This window comes from Phaseolus vulgaris, chromosome 3, assembly GCF_051622355.1.
Source record: "Phaseolus vulgaris cultivar YP4 chromosome 3, ASM5162235v1, whole genome shotgun sequence".
Taxonomy (NCBI): domain Eukaryota; kingdom Viridiplantae; phylum Streptophyta; class Magnoliopsida; order Fabales; family Fabaceae; genus Phaseolus; species Phaseolus vulgaris.
In genome coordinates this window covers 4,236,396-4,258,524 of record NC_143500.1, presented here as the reverse complement: position 1 = coordinate 4,258,524, position 22,129 = coordinate 4,236,396, and the positions used below count along the sequence as shown (strand labels likewise).

Sequence of the window (22,129 nt, the reverse complement as noted above, 5' to 3'; positions counted from 1 at the left end):
ATTTGATATTAGCATTGAATTAAATTAGACAATTATTTATGTCAATACTTCAACATGTAATTTTTTTATTAAAAAAAATATATTAACTCTTATCTAAAATGTAAGTATTCTAGTTATATACTTTAAAACATAATATTACACTAATAAAATTATTAAATAATAACAAAATTTAGATACAAGAAATCGACGATGGAAGGGATGGTCGAGATGTCCTACCTTAGATCGTGGTATATATATTTATAATTTCGTGAGCATCTTCAAACATTTAGGCTTTCAAGGTTGAGGCTATTGAGATTGGGGGCTAGTGTGTTGTACATGGTAGAGATGGGCAACTGAGGTCATGTTGAGACTGAGACTATGTCAAGAACTTAAAATGACTACTACTTCTAAATAATGATTAAAAATCAATTAATACATTAACTAGTTCGTACTATTAGAATTAAAACAAAATTAACCTAAACAATTGTAATAATCTGAGTCCAATATAAAAAATGTTCGTCTCACCTTGATAAATAGGTGAATGCTTGGTGAAATATATATTTTCCTACCATATATTACTATTTTGATTTTTGAATACTGATTTTTGTGTTAGAGAACTTTTTGCAGGTACCCCATCCTAACCAAGACCACATAAGCGACCGAAATCCAAGACACGATCAAAATTCAGGATTCCAAAACCAAGATTAAGGAAGACAAAACCTTCTAATTAGAGATAGCAATGCGGGCTCACCCGCCCACATAAAAAATGTTGGTTGATTTTATTGGTTTGCTCAACATAAGAGTCAGTTCACACAAAAAATATTTTTTTTTAAATTGATGAAAAAAAATTAAAATATAAATTTTGAATAAATTTAATTTTTGTTTATTAAGTTAATTCTTTTTCTTATTTAGATGAATTAGGTAAATGGTCTCGTAGTATTATTTTTACGACACATGCATAATAAGATATGAGGTTGCAGAAAGAAATTATAATGATTTTGAGAGACTTTCCAGGTTATAGAATCTAAAAGTTAAAATTGAACAATCCATATTTATATTTCAGATTGTAAAATGTGGAATAGATAAGTTTAGAATTTTTGAGAATGAGATTGTAAGAAGAAATTATGGGGATGCATTAAAAAAATTCTAGATTTTTAAACGTACTTATGCAGGACAAACCTAAATGTGTGAACGGATTGAAATAGGCAACCTACAACCCATATGATTTATCATTCCTATTTCTAACATGTATTAAAATGATTATGTTTCTTAAATAACTATTTGATGCAATTAATTAAGAAAAATCAACTTCTATAAAATATACACAAATATAACTATCAACTACTTTTTTTTTTACATATAAAACATATAAGTATATACAATTTTGTTCAATTTTTGTATCAACCTGTTAAACTTAGTCTTTAAAAAGTAAACACAAACATTATAGTTAGATTGAATGAAAAACATTGTGTATTTTTTGAAGTTAGTCTTTATCAAATATTCTTAAGAATAGCTTTTGCCGGTAAAATTTATAAGGAATTAATTTACCTATCATGTTTTATAAAAAATGTAATGCATTGATGGGTATAATTTAAAAATTTAGTTCAAAGTATTTATTTTATTTACTATTATTAACTAGTATAATATCTTTTTTATACTGATAATAGTGAATTAAAGACTAACTGGATGTATTAAAATCCATTTAAGAACTTCACTTCTCTAATATATATTATTTATGGGAGTATAATTTTCACAATTTTAAATAATATTTTTTTATTAAATATATCATGTCTGCAAAATTTACATAAAAAAATATTAATATTTCTTACTCAAACAAAACAATAGTAGTAGAAGAAGAGTTTATTTGGTTTTACTTTACTAAAGAAATAAAAATAAAAATAAATAAAAAGAGAAAGAGAAGAATTGTATTCATTGCTACAGAAACCAAATCTCCAATCTCTTCCAGAATCTCCCAAAAACCAAACCGTCATAGGTAAATTTTCTTCTAATCTTCTTTACTGGCTATGATTTTCAGTGTTTCTTAAACCTTCATTCATATGAATTTGATCTTTCTCTTAAACCTTCGTTCTCGTGTCTGCCATTAATATTTTTGTACACGAATCTAGTTCAAGCTTGCACTAAACCATGAAAAAAAAAGAACTTTCGCAAACAGAATAACACAGGGTATGAAAATTTTGAGTAAAAACCAAGAGGGTATGAGATTTAGGTTTCATCCCAGTTAGCAAAAGGATTTGCTTTATATGAGAATAATAATATTTAATGCATATCGGGTTTGAGTTCAAACGGAACCTGTTGTGTTATTGCATCCAAGTAACTGTCTCCGACACTTCTGTTAATGTTAAAAATGACTTTTGAATTTGTTGGACATTAAGTTTTGTTTGATTATTTGTCCCGATAAACGCTTCGTGGAGAAGAAAACAAGAAGCTAGAATGAATTAAACTTGTCGTATAGGTTAAAATTGACTTTTGTGTTCCAATTTTTATAGAAGATCTCTGATCTAACTTTCCCAAAAGTTAAGGTGGATAACTTAGAAAAAAAAAATTGATTTATTTTGTTTCCTATTTTTCTGCGATAAGTGTTACTGGGGAAATTTATTTGCTGGATTATATCATGGAAGCTCCTTATAACTTGTTTCTGTGTTTAGCATTTGGTCTGCAGCATTGCTTTTTGTTACTTCATTTGGAAGATATAATTGAATGAATGGTTCTCGTGTGGAATATAATGTAGTCAACTTCTGACAGAGAAAATATCGTTGTTTTGTTATATTTGTAAGGTGCTGGTGATGTAGGTGGTTAATAAAACGTGGCAGCCACATGGCAGCTAGCTAGTCTAATTCTGTTATGAATTCTAGTTTTTGCATTGTTACAAATAACAAACTATGTAAATTAACTGGGGTTTCGAGAATTTCTATCAAGCACCTCTTGAGATCTTCTTCTCTTAAATCAATACAATTCTTCAGATTCTATTCTTACAATTGGAATCCCTAAAGTTCTGTAGTTCTTCGAATAGTTTCTATTCCTAGTTCTACCTTCATCAGCTGGGAGAAAATGGCTTTAGACTAGTACCTAGTCTTTTGTGTAAGCAGAGTCTATAACAACAGTGTCTTGTAATAGTGGTCTGACGCAGTGTTGCTTTCCTGCTTTTCAGGTTTAGTTTTGGAATTTCGGGGGTAGTCTTTCATTCACTTTTATCTTCCTGTAGTTGATGATGATGTTGTGCTATCTTTGAGATGTGGGAATTTGCATTACTTATTATGGCTGTTGAATTGCTTTTGCAGAGTCAATAGAGAAAAAAGTCATCTTTGGATTGTGGGTACTGATTGCCATTCCACTCTTCAATTTGGACAACTAAAACCGGTTTGTATTGTTAGGTGGTCTAGAACACAACTATTACGTTATCAATTGATTTTTTTATAGTGTTTAAGTAGGTTTCTTATCTTCAGTTAGGCCGACATTTGCTTTTTACTTAGTTTATTGAATTTAACATAGCCTTTGATGTTAAATGGTAAATAAAACATTGACTAGGATATTGGAATATGAGCTAGGCAGGTATGTTTGATTTCAAAGTTAGAAGTGCTTTTGAGGGTATGAAGGAGGGTTGGTATGCAGCCTTAGCCTTGCATATGCAAAAAGGATGTTTCTGAATTGAAACCCATGACCAACCAGTCATGGCACAACTTTACCGCCGCACCAAGGCTTGCCCTCTAATAATATAAATATTTTTTATTACAAAAATAAGTTTACATCAGAAGTTATTTTGCCATGTAATCACAACTTTGCACTTAATTGGCAAAAAATTTCTGAATGTAAGAAATCACCAATTTACTATTTTGTTTTAGAATTAGACCTGATTGAAATTTCTGAAATTTTGAGGGATCGAATTAATTAATTCCTTAGTAACTAAATTGGAAAGTGGATCAATGCTCAGGATCAAAAGTGTATATTAACCTCGCCTGTCCTTCAAGAAGCACTTGAAGAAGTGATAGCACAGCTCGGATGAATAACCCAGGGACACTCAAGTCTTCTAGTTCTGAACTGGATCTTGATCAACCAAACATTGAGGATTACCTCCCTTCTGGATCCACCATTCAACAAGAACCTCATGGAAAGCTTTTCCTGTATGCCATCACTTTTTCTTTGTCTTGCTTGTACTGTTATTTGATACTGAATATAAGTTTGAAATGAAAAAGCAGTATTTTCTTCAATGATCTATTAGAGAAGAAATGTTCAGGCACCATTTTTATATTCCTAGTTTTCTTTCTGATACTTTTTCAGGCATGATTTACTCAATATCTCTCCTACTCTATCTGAGGCAGCAGGTGCCATTGTAGATGTAAGCTATTGCAGTGATATTTTATTTGTTCTTTTCTTGTTTTGAGGTGTCAGTATTTTCTTTCAGAGACCCAAATCAGCAACTACTGCTGATATTAATATAGTGAGAACTTAATATCAAACATAATTAGTTCACATCTTTTAAGTGCTGAACATTATCCTGCCAGCGTGTGTTGCTCCTTGATTAGGCTTAGGTGCTTTGCTCATTGGTTTAGAACATTTAATGTTGGGCAGGACACATTCACAAGGTGCTTCAAGTCTAATCCTCCGGAACCATGGAATTGGAATCTATATCTGTTTCCTTTGTGGTGTTTTGGAGTTGTGATTCGATACTTGATTCTGTTCCCTATCAGGTTAGCCTTATTCCTAAATCCCAATGCCACATATCATATTCGTATAATAACTATGAAATCTGGAATATTCCTAGCAGATTTTTAATGCTTTTTATATTATTTTTTGCCTTGTAGAATTAGGTATTGAGATTAGCTGTCTCAGAAAAATATGATTTTAGGAATTCGAACTTTGTCTTTGACCACATTGAGTTACGTCCTTTCTATTTGGTCTGTACGTCTGTCTGACTATCTTTACTCCTTTCCATGTTGATATATTGAAATGGTTTTCTGTTCTGAACTGCTTCAGGAAGTCCTTAGCAAGATTAATTTATAAGTAGATGGTTTACAATATCTAATATTAGGAAACTGGGAAAATATACAGAAAAATGTACAGACCCAGAATGAGTTACTTTGCAGTCATTTTTTTTGTCCAAGTGATGCCATCCTAATTGACACTGCAGGGTTATAGGGTTAACACTAGGATGGATAATATTTCTTTCATCCTTCATTCCAGTGCACTTCCTATTGAAAGGACACGACAAGTTAAGGAGAAGTATCGAGGTGCATATTCAACTTATTCCATCTTTTTCTATTTGATCATTTTGCTTAACATTGGTCTCCATCTCATTACTAAAACTACAGTTGATGACCATTCCCCCTGCCGAGTTGCATGAAATAAGTTATAAACAGCCAGCTATTTGTAGCACCCTATAGCAGAATTTTGTATGGTAATGTATCTTCTAATGGCAGTTGTTGCAGCAGTAAAACGGCTGTTCCCTGTGCTGCAGTGGTGTACTAGGCATTTTGAAAATCTATTTTTTGACCTTGAGTCATTTAGGAGTTAGGTGCAAACTCGAATTTTAAGATTGATCAATACCTAAACTGTGACACATTTACTTATATGTTTTTCATTCTTTTTTTTATTGTTAATTACGAATATAATAAGTGAGTTTTTCTTTTCTTTTAAATAAAAAACAATTCAAAATGGTGGGCCTTCCTGCTGTAGTACTTTTTGGGGTTGGTTGCTAAGTGTTACTATTAGCGATTGATAACTATAGAATATATACCTCAGATTGTGTCCAAATTTGATATTCCTTGTGTACTTTTATTTGAGCATTGTAAATTTGATGATTCATTTGGTTTCAAGTATAATCTAGCTTCAACATTTTGCCTCATCTTTTGGGACAACATGGTCTTGCCTTTCCACTTTTATTTTACGGTAAATGATGAAAAATTTTCTTCCTCTTGGAAGAAGAATATTAACATTACAATTAATAGTGAGGTTGTTGGAAAAGAAAAGGTATTGAATGGCCACAATTTAAAATGCAGACATGATTTAGATTAATTAGACTAATGGGACAATGAGTAGATGTTAAATAATGAAATTGAAAACCACTAGTGTACAAGGTGTCTTCTTTTATTGTTGAAGTTCCATAGTTTCCAGCCATTCTTTTTGTAGGCATTATTTAAATTGGTCCTCTATGTATTGACTTACTTGATTGACAGATGCAGTGGAGTGCATTGTTCATGTTATTTTCCTATTCTTGTTGTCATGGCATGAATTGGGAATGGTCTCTCTGACATACTACGTCTTTTCTCCCTGTGCTGAGTATTAATACTGGACGTTGTCCTTTTGTCATCAATTTATGTGCGTTGTAAATTGTTCTTTTCCTTCAGAGGTCTTTGGTAGAGATGATGTGCAGTTTCTTTGTTGCATCATGGACTGGGGTTGTTAAGTATCATGGACCAAGGCCTAGTAGGCGACCAAAACAGGTTTGATGAATATTGTTGTATTATCCTTATTTATGTATTCAAGAAAGAGTAAATGTTATCTATTCTAATTTGAGCTTCTCCTTCATTTATTGAGCAGGTTTTTGTAGCCAACCATACTTCCATGATTGATTTCATTGTGTTAGAACAGATGACTGCTTTTGCTGTTATTATGCAGAAGCATCCTGGATGGGTTGGTAAGCATATAAAGCTGCCATCTATGTTAAAAATATGATACACAAACTTATGTCTTCATCATCCATAACAAGCTGTGTATTCTAACTCCTAATCATTGGTACATTGATGTTTATATATGATTACACAGATTCTAACTACAAAAGAGAAGGTGAAAAGTTCACCAAAATATGCGTAAGAAAAGAAAATGAAAAGAAAAACGTAGGTTTAAGCACTATATCCTTTCTTAAGTGTTCTATATCTTGCTGTTGGGCAGTCTAAATGGCTGTCTGGAAGAATAGGGCATGTGAAAGTGCAGCACATTTAGGGATGATTTAACACTTCCATCTTTTGAAGAAAAAAATTGAATCATTATATAATTTATACTAAAATAAATATTTGTGAATTTTCTTAAAAATATATCTATTGTGCAGGATTATTGCAGAGTACAATTTTAGAGAGTCTAGGATGCATCTGGTTCAACCGTGCAGAGGCAAAGGATAGGGAAATTGTTGCAAAGAAGTGAGTATAAATAAAGATGTTATAAAATCTATTTCAGATGTAGTTCTTTTTTACTTACACAATATTTCATGTCCCAGATTGAGGGATCATGTCCAGGGAGCTGATAACAACCCCCTTCTCATATTTCCTGAAGGAACTTGTGTAAATAATCACTATACAGTCATGTTCAAGAAGGTATTTTTAATTATTTGCATTTGCTGTCCATTTAAAAATGCCAATGTTCTCCTACTTATTTTAGGAATATATTTTTTATTCTTTTATTTTGTACTTGCTGACTTCTATTCCCATTTCTGTTCTCAATAAATCTGTATTGAAGCTTTCTAATTTTTAATGGTGTCTAGGGTGCATTCGAACTTGGCTGCACGGTTTGCCCAGTTGCAATCAAGTACAATAAAATTTTTGTTGATGCTTTTTGGAATAGTAGAAAGTAAGAAGATGCTTCTCACATTAAATGTTTCTACAATGCTGTTTGTTGCTGCATATGACTTTGCATTTCATGCATTTTCAGGCAATCATTCACTATGCATCTGTTGCAGCTAATGACATCTTGGGCAGTTGTTTGTGATGTTTGGTACTTGGAACCACAGAATCTGAAGCCAGGAGAGACAGCCATTGAGTTTGCAGAAAGGTAAATAATGTTGATCCTGATTCTATGCTGGGAGATATATGTTTAGCTTTCTCTTGGTCTTGAGATAGTCCCTATTTAATTAACTATGCAGGGTGAGAGAAATAATCTCATTGCGTGCTGGCCTTAAAAAGGTTCCTTGGGATGGATATCTAAAGTATTCTCGTCCTAGTCCAAAGCACAGAGAGAGGAAGTAAGTTAAATTCTATAATTTTTTTTCCTAGTGTGCAATATGCTGTCATATGGCCTGTCACAAGGGTGCTATAATTTGAAGGTTTAAATGCAGGGTTCTGCATTCTGCAACCCCATATAAATTAAAATTCCAATTTTACCTTTCTGAAATTTGTATTTAGGAATATATATATTTTATTTTGTATTCTGGATTGTACATTCCGAAATACAAATTTTTGTATTCTGGAACTTGTTCTAGAAATACAAAATGCATTCTAGAAATTGGAAGTCTAATTGACTTGATACATATTAAAGTCTAATTGGAAGAAAGTGTTATTTTAGTTTCTTAGCAGTGGTGGATCATATTACTGATCACCAATATTTGCTGGAACAACTTAGGGCTGTTTCTCCCTGCACCCCCAACAAATGACTTCCTGCACCCATCATTCTTAGAAATGACCATTTTACCCCTTTTAAAAATGACTTCCGGATTACTCTTTCTGGAATATTTTCGGAACATACTTTTCAGAACACATTTTATGAATTCCGGATTTATCACTCTGAAAATTAAAATGATATGTTCTGGAAAGGATATTCTGGAATGAATTTTTGCCTTCTGGATTTCCTATTCTGGAAACACATTTTTGCTTACAGCACCCATATTCTGGAAATACCTTTTGCTTATGGAACCTTTATTACGGAATTATCCAAAATTATCAAGGATAATTCTGGTATTGCATAGAATGTAGGGGTGTAGGAAGAAATACCCACAACTTAGATGTGTCAAATTTGTTACTTGACCCTCTAATTTTTTTTCTCCAGTAATATTTATAGAATTGGTTAAATACTAGAAACATGACATTTTGCAAGGTAGAACAAATTCCGTTTGTTAGAATTTACATACACTAGAATTTATTTGTTTTACAATATATATTTTTGTTCATTTGAAGTTGATGTTAATTTGTTGGTTATGATGCATCTGTAGACAACAGAACTTTGCTGAGCTAGTGCTGCGGCGATTGGAGGAAAAGTGATGTGTACCTTTGTGTAGATTGTTCTTAGAACCCTTTTTCATGTATCTTTTTCAATGCTACTATTATGTTTACATTTGTTCAGATATGCATATATATATCACCCAATAACGAAGTTTTCCAATAAATTTTCCCATGGATTATTGCTGTCTGTGCAAACTGGTGAGAGCCAGATCTTTTAAGGATGAAGAATTTTATTCCAAATCTGTATCTTAGAAATGTATATTAAGAGAGATCTATTAACCCATATAATTTATGTCAATCATCATAACTTTATACAAAATGTAATCAATTTAACGGTTGAAGTGTAAGTATATCTTTTCTGCATCAAATTTTATAGAAAAGTTAACTACAATAAGTAAAGTTGTTTGCAAAATGAGCTTTGTTTGAGATAATAGTTGAAATTTTCATTACACAAAATCTTATGAAGATAAGTTATTTTCTTACATTTAAAAAAATGATTATTTTTCAATAGTGTTTTCAACTTCTTACTTTTGTGTCTAAAAATCTGGTTTTATTGTTACATCGAAGTAAAGCTAATCTTCTCAACTATTTTTTCAGTATATTTTTTCTCAGTTACAAATAATTATAATTATTATTAAAATAAGGTTTAGATAACTTTTAGTCTCATAAATTTGCAAATTTTGCATAGTGTATTTAATGTTTTTATCTCGTCTTGATCCTTGATAAAATTTATATTTATATTTTGGTTTTTTAATATCGTTTATTATATTTGTTAAGTGATAAATTTAAAGTGATATGCTAGCGACATAGTACAATTGAGATGTACATTTTATTTTCATTTTTAGCTCTATAAATTTTTATATTTTGCTTTGTCTTCACTTTTTTTTTTTTCTAATTTTATTTCTTATAAAACTTTTATTTGTTGTGTTCCTTGTTATTTATTAGTATCTTTTAAATGATGAAGTGTTGGTTAAATAACTGTGTCAAAAGAGTAAAATTGATACATATATTTATTTCGAAAAAAAAAGATAATGAATGTGATACAAATAGTGTTATTTTCTTTCATTATTTAAAATATACATCTCCTATTTCTTGTGATATTTCCTATTGCAAGATGAATCCTTAAACAAAGGGAAACAACATTATTTACATCATATTGTTTAATTTTTCTTCAAACAAAATATTTTAAAAAAATGTTAGTTATACTTACATGAGTTTTAACGTTAATTAGAGAAGACTAAAAGAAATAGAAAATGTAAACCCTAACTAATGGCAATGACATTGTTTACATACATCTCATTGATTGAGGTCGTTCCTTCAAACAAAATAATTTTAAAAAAATGTGTCAATTCTACTCAATTGCTGCAATTGTCACTTAATAGACAATTTATCACTTAAAAGATGTTGTACCAACATATTTTTAAGGAAAACCACCTCAACTTTCTAGTACTAAATTAATGTCACTAAAAAAATTGATTGTCAAAGCTAATATCCTATGTATAATTTAACTTATAAGAACTATTTATTTTATGCAGCTTGAAAATAAGTTAATGTATCATACAATCCAAAGAAAAGAAAATGAGTCACTAATTTTCACATGGAAAGAGAAACCTTTAGCAGCTTGACAAGAATGACTAGATAATATATAATCTACCTTCTGTTAAAGCTTTGAATTGTTTCAAGTTTAACAAATTGTTTCAAGCCTAAACATTTTAGAGACCCAAATAAATGTCTTAAATCAGATGTAGTGAGTGCTAAACCAGTCATTAAACCAATTCAGGTATATAGTGTGCATTTTGGTCATTAACACCAGCAATTTGTCACCACATGTACTGTTGAAAGAGACTACCATTGAAACACATAAGGAACAAAAATGTTTAAACAAAAAGAAACTATTGGATGAAATCCTAAAAAACAAAGCTATAAGCACTGAAACCAAACTTTTAAGTACACTGATTGATAGGTAAATTATATGGACCCAAATATGTGAATCAAGTACATATTTGGCTATTTGAGAATCCAAATACACTATTGCCTCCAGTGATTAATAACAATAACAATACATTATCATTAACTCTCCAATGTTAATCAGGAAAATATCTTCATTGGGAATGCTAGCCGTGAATTATATTGTGAATGGTTATAAACTTATAAGTCTATTGATTCGAACAAAATTGTGTCTCATAAGAGATACCTGTGAACTAGACCAAATGTTAATTCAGGAAACGACTCTTTATCTTGGAATTGTGTGACCATTGACAGCCTTAAAGGAACTGCACCCGATATTGAGAATTTTATCACGTCTGAGTGAAAATGGATCTATCCCTGCCTTGTGAGCTGCAATAACTCCAATGGCCTCCCAATAATTTGATACATGCAGCTGCCGAATGATAATTTTATCAACCAAAAAGTTCTCATTTCAATTGTAACAGAAGAAAAATGGACTGTCTAGATGGTGCCTACACTGAATTTTAGGGGCCAAAAACGGACAAGTTATTATTTTACTTGTCTTCTTATGATCTATCTATTTTAACTTTTGTCAAAACCCATTTTATTCTTTGGTGAGCAAATTTTAAATATAATAACTAGATTTTTTGTCAATTGATTTCTCCAGAATTTTGATTGAAGCAGATAAAGATCCTAAATTTTATTCACATCTTCTAAAATAACAAATTTACAGAATAAAAATCACGTACCACTTCAAGACCAAATTTATCTGCAGTATCATCAAGAACGGTTTCATTTTCTTCCACAGTTATTATAAGTGGCTACAAGAAAATTATACACCGTCATGTATAATGAAATAATGGTGTCATCAAAATTTCTGGTTAGACAGTTTGATTTGCTGAGCGGATGAAAGCTAAAATACCATAAGGAGATAATTGTTGTTTTTGCTAATATGATTGATCAAACCAAAAAATAAAAATAAGGAAAAAAAGCTAATATGTTTGTATGTATACCTTTTTGCTTTTATTTCTAGCAAAAGCAAGACATGCATCGCCTCCGCAAGCATCTTTGGGAAGGATTACGGAATCCACATCATTTGCCAATATGCACCCTTTTTCCAAGGATTTGGAGTCCATGGCCAAGTATTGTGGAGCATTACTTAGGCCAGCAAGCACACATGGTAGGAAGGTGTACCCAATCTACTTGACAAGAGCAAGTTATCCACAAGAACTATTATCCATCAAATGTGCAGAATGAGAAATCCCCATTTATAATGAGAACAAAATCGTCTTAACAATTTAATACAAGAAATGTTAAAAAGCATCTAGTAGAAATGTTAAACTTTCATTCATTTAATGAACACATCAATCTTGAAAATGAGTGACAAGGAAAAAAGTCCAGGAAAAAAGGGCAGGGGAAGAATGAGGAATAGTTTAGTGTGAACAGTACAAACTTTATAGCAACCTTACTCAAAATGGCTTTATCTAACTAAAAATTGGTTTTTGAGCAAGTCTAATCCATTTACCCAAACTTGCACCGTATTAATAATAGTAAGAGGCGACTTAGTTGTTAATTTTGTGTCCATGTTTGAAAAAAGCAAGGGGGTCTTCATTTTATAACAGTATTTTCCTTTTCTTGGAACCAAAGTTTCAAATTCCTATTGATACAGTATAAAATAAGACAATTTTAAATTCATCTTTACTGAAATTTTTAAAAATGCTACTTTGGGATAGATAGATTTCAAAACAACTTCAATAAAGCAGATGAGGGCTTAACGATTTCCAACACCTTCACAGTCAACAAACATACAAAATTCTGAACTACGTAAACTACCTTCTTCCTACTAGTTTTATTATACAGCCTCGAGTTTTCATCAGTTTTCAGAGTTTTAAGTAACATTTATCAGTAATTAATGTGTACACTCATACAAACACACACAAGACATACATACGACCGATTTGTGAAGGAAGAAAGATGCAAAACGAATCATTGAAAGGTGGAAAATAAATTCATCCTAAAATGCTAGAAACTTTTGTCAGAAAGCACAAACTACGTGCGAGGTCCACCTACACAGTACACGGGGGACCAGTAAGATATGTTTAAGATATAGACTTCTGATTCTTAGTTGTCATCTCTCATCAGCACACAGTGCAGACATAGATAACTAACAAAATTACTGAAACTGTTAATGCTCAACTAAGAACCTAATCCCTAGAAATCTTAAATACTATTTGCTTTGGTATGATTATCATCCCCATTTACCAAATCTACACTACACACACATGTTGAATTTAATTAAAATATACACTAAACTATAAGATATCAGTTTATCTTAACTAATGAAAAAAATGTATTACAACACTAGCTTCAGAAAATTTATCATATGAATACCAAATTTAACATGAGGCATCCCTACTTAGTCAGTAAAATAATCAATCATACTCTTAAGAAATTATAAGTTTTGAGTTACTGAACTTGGATAAGAGAAAAAGACAGTTCAAAGTAATAACTAAAATTATAATTCATAGATGAATGATTTTGACACGATACTTTAACCTAACAGTTACTTTAACCTTCACTACACCATTCTAATATAGTTGAAACAAATGTCAAATGATTTGTTATTTAGCGTTTACCCACCTCCTCAGCAGCTGATTTCGGGCTAAGAGATAGGCTCATCGGAAGTGGAGACATTGCAGGAGCGTGTGCACAAGGAATTTGGAACTCCTTCACTACTTGATGACTTATAACTGCCTCAACTCCTGCTAATAGGTCTATCCCCTAACCAAGGTAAAAATGGGGAAGGAAGTGTCACTGTGTCAGTAACCAAATACAAGATTCATTCCTGGAACTGCTGACCATACAAAGGAATGACTGAGGAATGTTCAAAAGAAAAATTAAGGAAAAAAAGAACAAATACTCGTTGGAATTTAGAGGACAGTCATAAGATGCAGACAGAATCTTTTAACGTCTGGTTACATTTCAAGAACAAATATCACAGATATGGTGAATATGAAAGAACCAAGAAAAGAAACAACCCCATTCATGACAGGACTTCTTTTAATCTTACAGAACTTGTACAATTAATCAAATTATATTCTTCTAGATTTATTGCCATACCATTCCCAGCCGATAGTCATCTACATCATCAATTTCATCATCTGGGAAACGCCCAACAACAGCAATGGCATTCACTTTTGACCTCTTTACTAAAGTATTCACAGCTCTAGATAAAGAATCAGGGTGCTTAATCCTCCCAGTTGATTGGCCAGTTTTTGGATCAACCCACTTCTCTACCTGTAAATTTGATGCTATGCAAGTCAGATTCAGGCATTAAATTGGATGATAAGCTCACTCTAACTTTGGCTAGGTATTTTATATAGCTCCAGATCACGATAATAGATGCTTGAAATTATAGACTAAGCATGGATAAAGATTCTACCTCCAGATTAAAAAATAACCAAGTCTGAAAGGCGAGAATAATTACATATACCTTTGAAGACATTCTGAAAAGAGTCAAAAGTGTTCCAATTTTAATTAGACCAGAAAAAATTGAGATATAGAAATATAACACATACAACAACAAGTTAAATGGCATGGTTTCCTCCAGTTAAAACTGTTATGTTACTTTTTTCTTTCTAGTGCACAACATAGAATACCTTGTCAAATGTTCACAACTACAGATTCCATAACTTTGATTTGCATAGAATTTATCCTACCACCAAAAGTTCCATCCTTTCCAGACCCAAAAAAAAGCAATTGTCACGCAGACAAGCTTGATTAAATTAAAAAAAAAATCTAGCAAAATGGAAAATTATTTTTTGTGGAACATCACATGCTTTTTATGACTTCAAGATGCCCCAAAAGATCAACAGCACTCACATGCATCTCTTATTGTAAAAAAACCTTTGGCTGAAGAACCAAATTATAAGTCACTCAGTCCAAACTGTTGAGACTTTATCAGCAAACACAAGTCTAGTGAATGGAAAATTGACAGAAAACACAGAATAGCTTAAGTTTCACTACAGCAAGAGCCTTGTCTCACTAGGTGAGGTCGGCTACAAACATCATGTGACAGCATTCAACTCGTTTAATGGATGGTTTATTTTTCATTATGATAGTTAATACAAGATGATTTATTACCTTCAACGGAGTGTCTGTGACAGTATATTCCACGACAGGTAATCCAAGGGACGCCCTTACAGCATCAGCTACTTGTAACTGGCGAACCCGGAGTTCCTCCTCTATTCCTGCATCAAGAACTAATCCCACCTGCTTCACAAGATAAAACTAGGTACATACTTTTAAATGGAATTAAATAGCATGACTAAGAAAGTAACATGTAAGGTTCAGCACACACTGCATGACATAAACTAGTCATTGATGCAGCAAATTCAGAATGTACAAATCTCTTTCTTTCCTCCAGTATCAAAGAAAAAAAGAAGAAGAATATACATATGTTTGAGTCATACCCTGTTTTGATGAACGGGCTGTAACGCCCATGACCCTTCTGCAAAACGGTCAAGAGCATAACCTTCAACATATAATGCATTAGGCATCGGCCAGTATAGCATTGCAGCATTAAGCACCTGAAAATTTTAATCTTATGCACTCAGCATTTTTCCCTTAACAATAGTTGTTTTTCTTTAACTTTTAACAAGTACAGTGAAGAGGGTATGATTGTGTTCCTTATCTACATATCCATCCATATTTATTTATTTTTCTTAATTCTAATTTTGTTAAATGTAGAATTTGAATTCTTATAAAAAAATTAATTTCTCAGTTGATCATTTAATTATTATTTTTAACTAAATAATTATAGTTATTGTTTATGTGTCATGTAATTTTTACCAGAAAATGTTGAGAAGGTGTAATTTTTAAATTTTCCGATTAAAGTGAACTAGAATGCATTAATTTAGAATAATCAGAGAACTAAACATGCAACTAAACTAACCTTATACAAAAATAAAAGTGTAGAATGGTAAAATTAGTTGAAGGATAAAATAGTAAAAAATGATTTTTTTTTTTTTGTATGAATGTTATAGATAAAATAAGTGGAACGAAGAGAGAGAGAGAATGGGTTACGTTAGGGTGAGAGATAAGGCAATCGACGACGGAGGAGAGAGCGCGAGCCACAGGCAAAGCGTCACCGGCGTAACCTCCAATGGCGGCGGCAATCCCCGTCGGCACTATCATGACGGTGGTGTACTCTCTCTTGCACTGCATCATTCCCAAACACCACACCACACTGATTATTATTTATCAATTCATTTGAAGCAACAGAAAAGCAGAAGAGAGAGAGAGAGAGAGAGAGAGACCTTGAAAGGTTGAGAAGAGAGAGAGCATGAAAGCGTTGGTTTGGGGTTGCAGCGTCGAGTGAGAGACGGAGAGAGAGTTGAAAGGGTGAGAGTGAGTGCCATTTCACCACACTCAACACCACAAACTGTTTGTGAAATGTTCTGAGTGTGAATTCAGTGTTTTTTGTTTACACTAATCATGCAATTTCTTTCTTATTTACAAAATTTGGTATAATTTTACCAAAATTAACAAAAAGGCTAAGTCTTATTTTTGGGATAGTAAAGGCTTTACATTTAAGTCCTTCTTCTAGCAAATTTCTATTTTAACTAATAATTTCTTCCTATACTCTAATTTTTCAAACTTCACATCTTGTCTTTTGTGGCTTATATGTGTATCAAGTTTTCATGTTTGGAAAATGATGATTTGATAAGTCAAGATACAACTCTCTAATAAATTTAGAAATAAATATATATAATAAAAGATAAATTTGTAATTAAATAATATGTAAAAATATTAAAATAATAATATTAAAAGTTAGAATGTGATTGTATAAAAATTGTAGATTGTCAATGTATTGTCATTTTTCATGTTTTTTCTTCATCGAACCGATCACTTTTTTGGATAGACAAGAATTAGTTGAAGATTAAGATTTTATAAAACTTCAAGTAGGTAATTTATTTGAGGAATGCTTTTTTTTCAAAATACAAATGAGTCTATGATATTTTTTTTTGGATTATACAATTTAAAAATCTTTTAAAGTTTTTTTTAGAACTTTTGACACCATATTGAATTTAGTAATACTTAAGAGAATATGTAAATTTATTGTCTTTTTTTTATAATTCAAAACTTGAAAATAGTATTTTATATTATACAATTTAAAATATAAATTTAAATTTTAGACGGGATAATTTGAAACTTGAAAATAGTATTCTGAATAATAAAATGTGGAATACAATTTTCACTTTTGAATCACATAATATGGAAGGTGAAATTTGTGGCTTGAAATGATTTATGTGATTGAAAGTAATAATGTTGATTATCCTTTTGCATAAATGGATTCAGAATTTTAGAGTAAAATATAGATCAAAGTGATATGTTATCTGATGAATAAAAATTTTGTTATCGTGAAATTTGGGTCAAGATGAATTAGTTAAAGGGGATTGTGTTGGAGTTTTCACAAGAGATTAGATTAGTAAAATATGTTATTATTTGTCTGACAAATGTGACAATATGTTGATATTGTAATGTATTTATACATGTATTCAAAATACGAGACAACTTACTTGAATGGGTCCATGGGATAACATTTAAATTTGGATTTGTGATGGTGATACTGAAATCTAGTACAAAAAATACGTAACAAGGAAGGGAGATATGTGTTGTTAGGTTGTGAAAAGGGTGACAAATTTAGGAATTACATAAAGGATTTACAATTCTTTGTTATTACTAGAACAAGGAAATGTGATTATTCATTTAAATGGTGTGGTAAACCAGTACGAAGTAGATGATGGTTGATTGTGCAGTTAATATGTAGAAATCATAATCATGACCTAGTTATATATTAGTAGGTCATCCATATGTTGACAAATTAAAACATAATGAGCAATTCATGATGGTTGACACGATTAAGAGTTTAGTGAAACCTACAAATATTTTACTAACCGTAAAAGAGAACAATATCACCACTATGAGTGTACAATGGAAGACATGTACATTAGAGATCACGAAGATTACCAAAAGTGGAAATGCAACAATTAATAATGTTGTTGGAGCATGACATGTATATTCACTGAAATAAGTATGGCGAGACATCATGAATTGTTACAAATTCTTTTTGGACACACAATGATTTAATGAAATTAGTGAATGTATTTAGCATTATATTGTTGATGAACAACAAATACAAAACAAACCCTTATACATTATTTTTATTTGAGATCGTTGGTATAATGACACAGGATTGACTTTCTTACTAAATTATGTGTTGTTGGCAAACAAAGAAGAAAACAATTTGAGTTCTTAAAAGACTTAGAATGTAGTTTCTTAAAAGAGAATATCCTCTCCCAAATTATTGTCAATTATAAACTGAGAAGTCACTTAAACCATCACACATAACACACTACATATAAAACATTAAATTTAACACACTTAGAAATAATTAAACCACGCATTTTATATAAATAAAAGATGACTCTCATTAAGCATGCAAATTTTCGATAAAAAAAGCATGCAAGTTTATTTTCAATAAAATTTAATAATTAGAAGTGAATTATTTTAAATAAAAAAAAATTATGATTTTTATTTTATTTTATTTAAGCTTGCTATCTATGAAGATATTCCATTTAAATACATTGAATAAAATTATAGATGTAAAAAAAAAAATATAGTTTTGTTCATTTTCGGTCTTGTACTTACTACGCCTTACTCCTTAGGTATTTTGGTCTGAAATTTTTACCAGACATTCGTCACTGTGTCTATTGAGTTTTGGATGAGATTTGAGCCCCAGATTCATCCCACAAGATTGACAATAAATTTTTTATTCGTCACTGTCAGGGCTGAAAGGAAGGTTCGTTTGTGTGTGAAGTTGTTTGATTTTTTTCGTGGGCGAATACTCATTCGTTTGACCTGAAACCTGTCGCATTTTGTCCCAAATTCAGTGGAGATTCTTGGGTGGAATTTCAAGAAAAAACTATTTTTGGGAGAATTTTTCATAAATTTTGTGCAAACCAAAGCTATCCTCTACCGAAACTTGTAAAATTTCGCCCTAATTTCTGCAATTTCATTCCGGGTCCGTATTGCGCTGAAAAAATTCACACAAGTGCTTTCATATGTTGTTTGCACCCAGGTAAGGAGGCACGTCCATAAACAAATCACAAAAAGAAGATACGGGGAAGAAAAGCCAGGACGTTTTGTTTTCGGAAAACCAGTTTTGTTCACTCTCGGTCTGGGACTTACTACGCCTTACTCCTTGGGAATTTTGTCTGAAATTTTTACCAGACATTCGTCACTGTGTCTATTGAGTTTTGGCTGAGATTTGAGCCCCAGATTCATCCCACAAGATTGGCAATAAATTTTTTATTCATCACTACCAGGGCTGAAAGGAAGATTCGTTTGTGTGTGAAGTTGTTTGATTTTTTTCGTTGGCGAATACTCATTCGTTTGACCTGAAACCTGTCGCGTTTTGTCCCAAATTCAGTGGAGATTCTTGGGTGAAATTTCAGGAAGAAACTATTCCGGGAGAATTTTTCAGAAATTTTGTGCAAACCAAGGCTATCTTCTACCGAAACTTGTGAAATTTCGCCCTAATTTCTGCAATTTCATTCCGGGTCCGTATTGCGCTGAAAAAATCCACACAAGTACTTTCATATGTTTTTGCACCCAGGTATGGAGGCACGTCCATAAACAAATCACAAAAAGAAGATACGGGGAACAATAGCCAGGACGTTTTTTTTTCAGAAAACCAGTTTTGTTCACTCTCGGTCTGGGACTTACTACGCCTTACTCCTTGGGTATTTTGGTCTGATATTTTTACCAGACATTCGTCACTGTGTCTATTGAGTTTTGGAGATTTGAGCCTCAGATTCGTCACACAATATTGCAATAAATTTTTTATTCGTCACTGCCAAAGCTAAAAGGAAAGTTCGTTTGTGTGTGAAGCTGTTTGATTTTTTTCGTGGGCGAATACTCATCCGTTTGATCTGAAACCTGTCGCATTTTGTCCCAAATTCAGTGGATATTCTTGGGTGGAATTTCAGCAAAAAACTATTCCGAGAGAATTTTTCAGAAATTTTGTGCAAACCAAGACTATCCTCTACCGAAACTTCTGAAACCTGTCGCGTTTAGTCCCACATAGAGTGGAGATTCTTGGGTGGAATTTCAGGAAAAAACTATTTCAGAAGAATTTTTCAGAAATTTTGTGCAAACCAAGGCTATCCTCTACCGAAACTTCTGAAATTCTGGCCTAATTTCAGCAATTTCATTTCGGGTCCGTAATGCGCTGAAAAAATTCACACAAGTACTTTCATATGTTGTTTGCACCCAGGTAAGGAGGCACGTCCATAAACAAATCACAAAAAGAAGATACGGGGAAGAAAAGCCAGGACGTTTTGTTTTCGGAAAACCAGTTTTGTTCACTCTCGGTCTGGGACTTACTACGCCTTACTCCTTGGGAATTTTGTCTGAAATTTTTACCAGACATTCGTCACTGTGTCTATTGAGTTTTGGCTGAGATTTGAGCCCCAGATTCATCCCACAAGATTGGCAATAAATTGTTTATTCATCACTACCAGGGCTGAAAGGAAGATTCGTTTGTGTGTGAAGTTGTTTGATTTTTTTTGTTGGCGAATACTCATTCGTTTGACCTGAAACCTGTCGCGTTTTGTCCCAAATTTAGTGGAGATTCTTGGTTGGAGTTTCAGGAAAAAACTATTCCCGGAGAATTTTTCCGAAATTTTGTGCAAACCAAGGGACCTGTGAAATTTCAGCCTAATTTCTGCAATTTCATTCCGGGTCCGTATTGCGCTGAAAAAATTCACACAAGTACTTTGATGTCTTGTTTGCACCCAGGTTAGGAGGCATGTCCATAAACAAATCACAAAATGAAGATACGGGGAAGAAAAGTCAGGACGTTTTCTTTTCGGAAAACCAATTTTGTTCACTCTCTGTTTGGGACTTACTACGCCTTACTCCTTGGGTATTTCGGTTGGTCTGAAATTTTTACCAGACATTTGTCATTGTGTCTATTGAGTTTTGGTTGAGATTTGAGCCCCAGATTCGTCCCACAAGATTGGTAATAAATTTTTTATTCATCACTGTCAAGGCTGAAAGGAAGGTTCGTTTGTGTGTGAAGCTGTTTGATTTTTTTCTTGGGCGAATACCCATCCGTTTGACCTGAAACTTGTCGCGTTTTGTCCCAAATTCAGTGGAGATTCTTGGGTGGAATTTCAGGAAAAAAACTATTCCGAGAGAATTTTTCAGAAATTTTGTGCAAACCAAGGTTATCCTCTACCAAAACTTGTGAAATTTTGGCCTAATTTCTGCAATTTCATTCTGGGTCCATATTGCACTGAAAAAATTCACACAAGTACTTTCATATGTTGTTTGCACCCAGGTAAGGAGGCACATCCATAAACAAATCACAAAAAGAAGATACGGGGAAGAAAAGCCGGGACGTTTTGTTTTCGGAAAACCAGTTTTGTTCACTCTCGGTCTGGGACTTACTACGCCTTACTCCTTGGGTATTTTGGTCTGAAATTTTTACCAGACATTCGTCACTGTGTCAATTGAGTTTTGGCTGTGATTTGAGCCCCATATTCCTCCCATAAGATTGGCAATAAATTTTTTATTCATCAATATCAGGGCTGAAAGGAAGGTTCGTTTGTGTGTGAAGCTGTTTGATTTTTTTCGTGGGCGAATACTCATCCGTTTGACCTGAAACCTGTCGCGTTTTGTCCCAAATTCAGTGGAGATTCTTGAGTGGAATTTCAGGAAAAAACTATTCCAGGAGAATTTTTCAGAAATTTTGTGCAAACCAAGTCTATCATTTGAATCGATGGAGATTATTTAAAAAAAAGTGTTTAATTTTTAAGATGTGAAGTAATATACATTTCATTCATGATTAATGGCAGAAAATAATGCTATAAAATAATTTTTATGATTAAGAATTAAAATCAAAACAATATTCTAGCGAGTGTTTGTTGGGTTTATCATACCACCCGCTTACGGGTCATTATCGGACCATCCATAATATGTTATTCTACATCGATTAGATATTAGAAAATTTCATAGTATATAAGTGAGTGCAAACCTCATCTTATAAACCGATTTTATGAGATTGAGTTAGACTTAAAATATACTTCTTAATATTAACAGTAATGATGTCAAGCAAATATTTAAAAGTTCAAAATGTGAAAAGAACAATTGGTGACATTCAAAGTGAAATATCATAAGCAAAAGTAATTTAC

General features: G+C 32.3%; 2 protein-coding genes across 15 annotated transcripts; one reads left to right on the top strand and one right to left on the bottom strand.

Moving 5' to 3' along the window:
* The first annotated feature begins 1,835 nt into the window (after positions 1-1,835).
* LOC137806202 (glycerol-3-phosphate acyltransferase 9) lies at positions 1,836-9,161 on the top strand. Of its 11 annotated transcripts, none has more exons than XM_068606192.2 (15): positions 1,836-1,972; positions 3,149-3,170; positions 3,279-3,357; positions 3,929-4,118; positions 4,276-4,333; positions 4,567-4,685; positions 5,126-5,225; positions 6,342-6,437; positions 6,535-6,631; positions 7,043-7,130; positions 7,208-7,304; positions 7,472-7,557; positions 7,639-7,758; positions 7,850-7,948; positions 8,912-9,161. In XM_068606192.2, the coding sequence occupies exons 4-15, from the start codon at positions 3,997-3,999 to the stop codon at positions 8,958-8,960; spliced, it is 1,131 nt and encodes a 376-aa protein (XP_068462293.1). In that variant the 5' UTR covers positions 1,836-1,972; positions 3,149-3,170; positions 3,279-3,357; positions 3,929-3,996; the 3' UTR covers positions 8,961-9,161. The 11 variants fall into 11 exon arrangements, with proteins under 11 accessions (XP_068462293.1, XP_068462292.1, XP_068462295.1 ...); XM_090300016.1 differs by having other exon boundaries at positions 1,909-1,972; positions 3,279-3,371; XM_068606191.1 differs by having other exon boundaries at positions 1,857-1,972; positions 3,149-3,357.
* A 1,692-nt stretch (positions 9,162-10,853) lies between these two features.
* LOC137806200 (uncharacterized) lies at positions 10,854-16,364 on the bottom strand. Of its 4 annotated transcripts, XM_090300629.1 has the most exons (10): positions 16,187-16,333; positions 15,954-16,088; positions 15,341-15,457; positions 15,012-15,140; positions 14,311-14,374; positions 13,989-14,165; positions 13,509-13,649; positions 11,882-12,067; positions 11,618-11,689; positions 10,854-11,301 (listed from the first exon to the last, which is right to left on the bottom strand). In XM_090300629.1, the coding sequence occupies exons 5-10, from the start codon at positions 14,371-14,373 to the stop codon at positions 11,155-11,157; spliced, it is 786 nt and encodes a 261-aa protein (XP_090156755.1). In that variant the 5' UTR covers position 14,374; positions 15,012-15,140; positions 15,341-15,457; positions 15,954-16,088; positions 16,187-16,333; the 3' UTR covers positions 10,854-11,154. The 4 variants fall into 4 exon arrangements, 3 of the variants coding, with proteins under 3 accessions (XP_090156755.1, XP_068462288.1, XP_090156756.1); XR_016519673.1 differs by lacking the exon at positions 14,311-14,374 and having other exon boundaries at positions 11,882-12,098; positions 16,187-16,364; XM_068606187.2 differs by lacking the exon at positions 14,311-14,374 and having other exon boundaries at positions 16,187-16,361.
* Between the last annotated feature and the right edge of the window lie 5,765 nt (positions 16,365-22,129).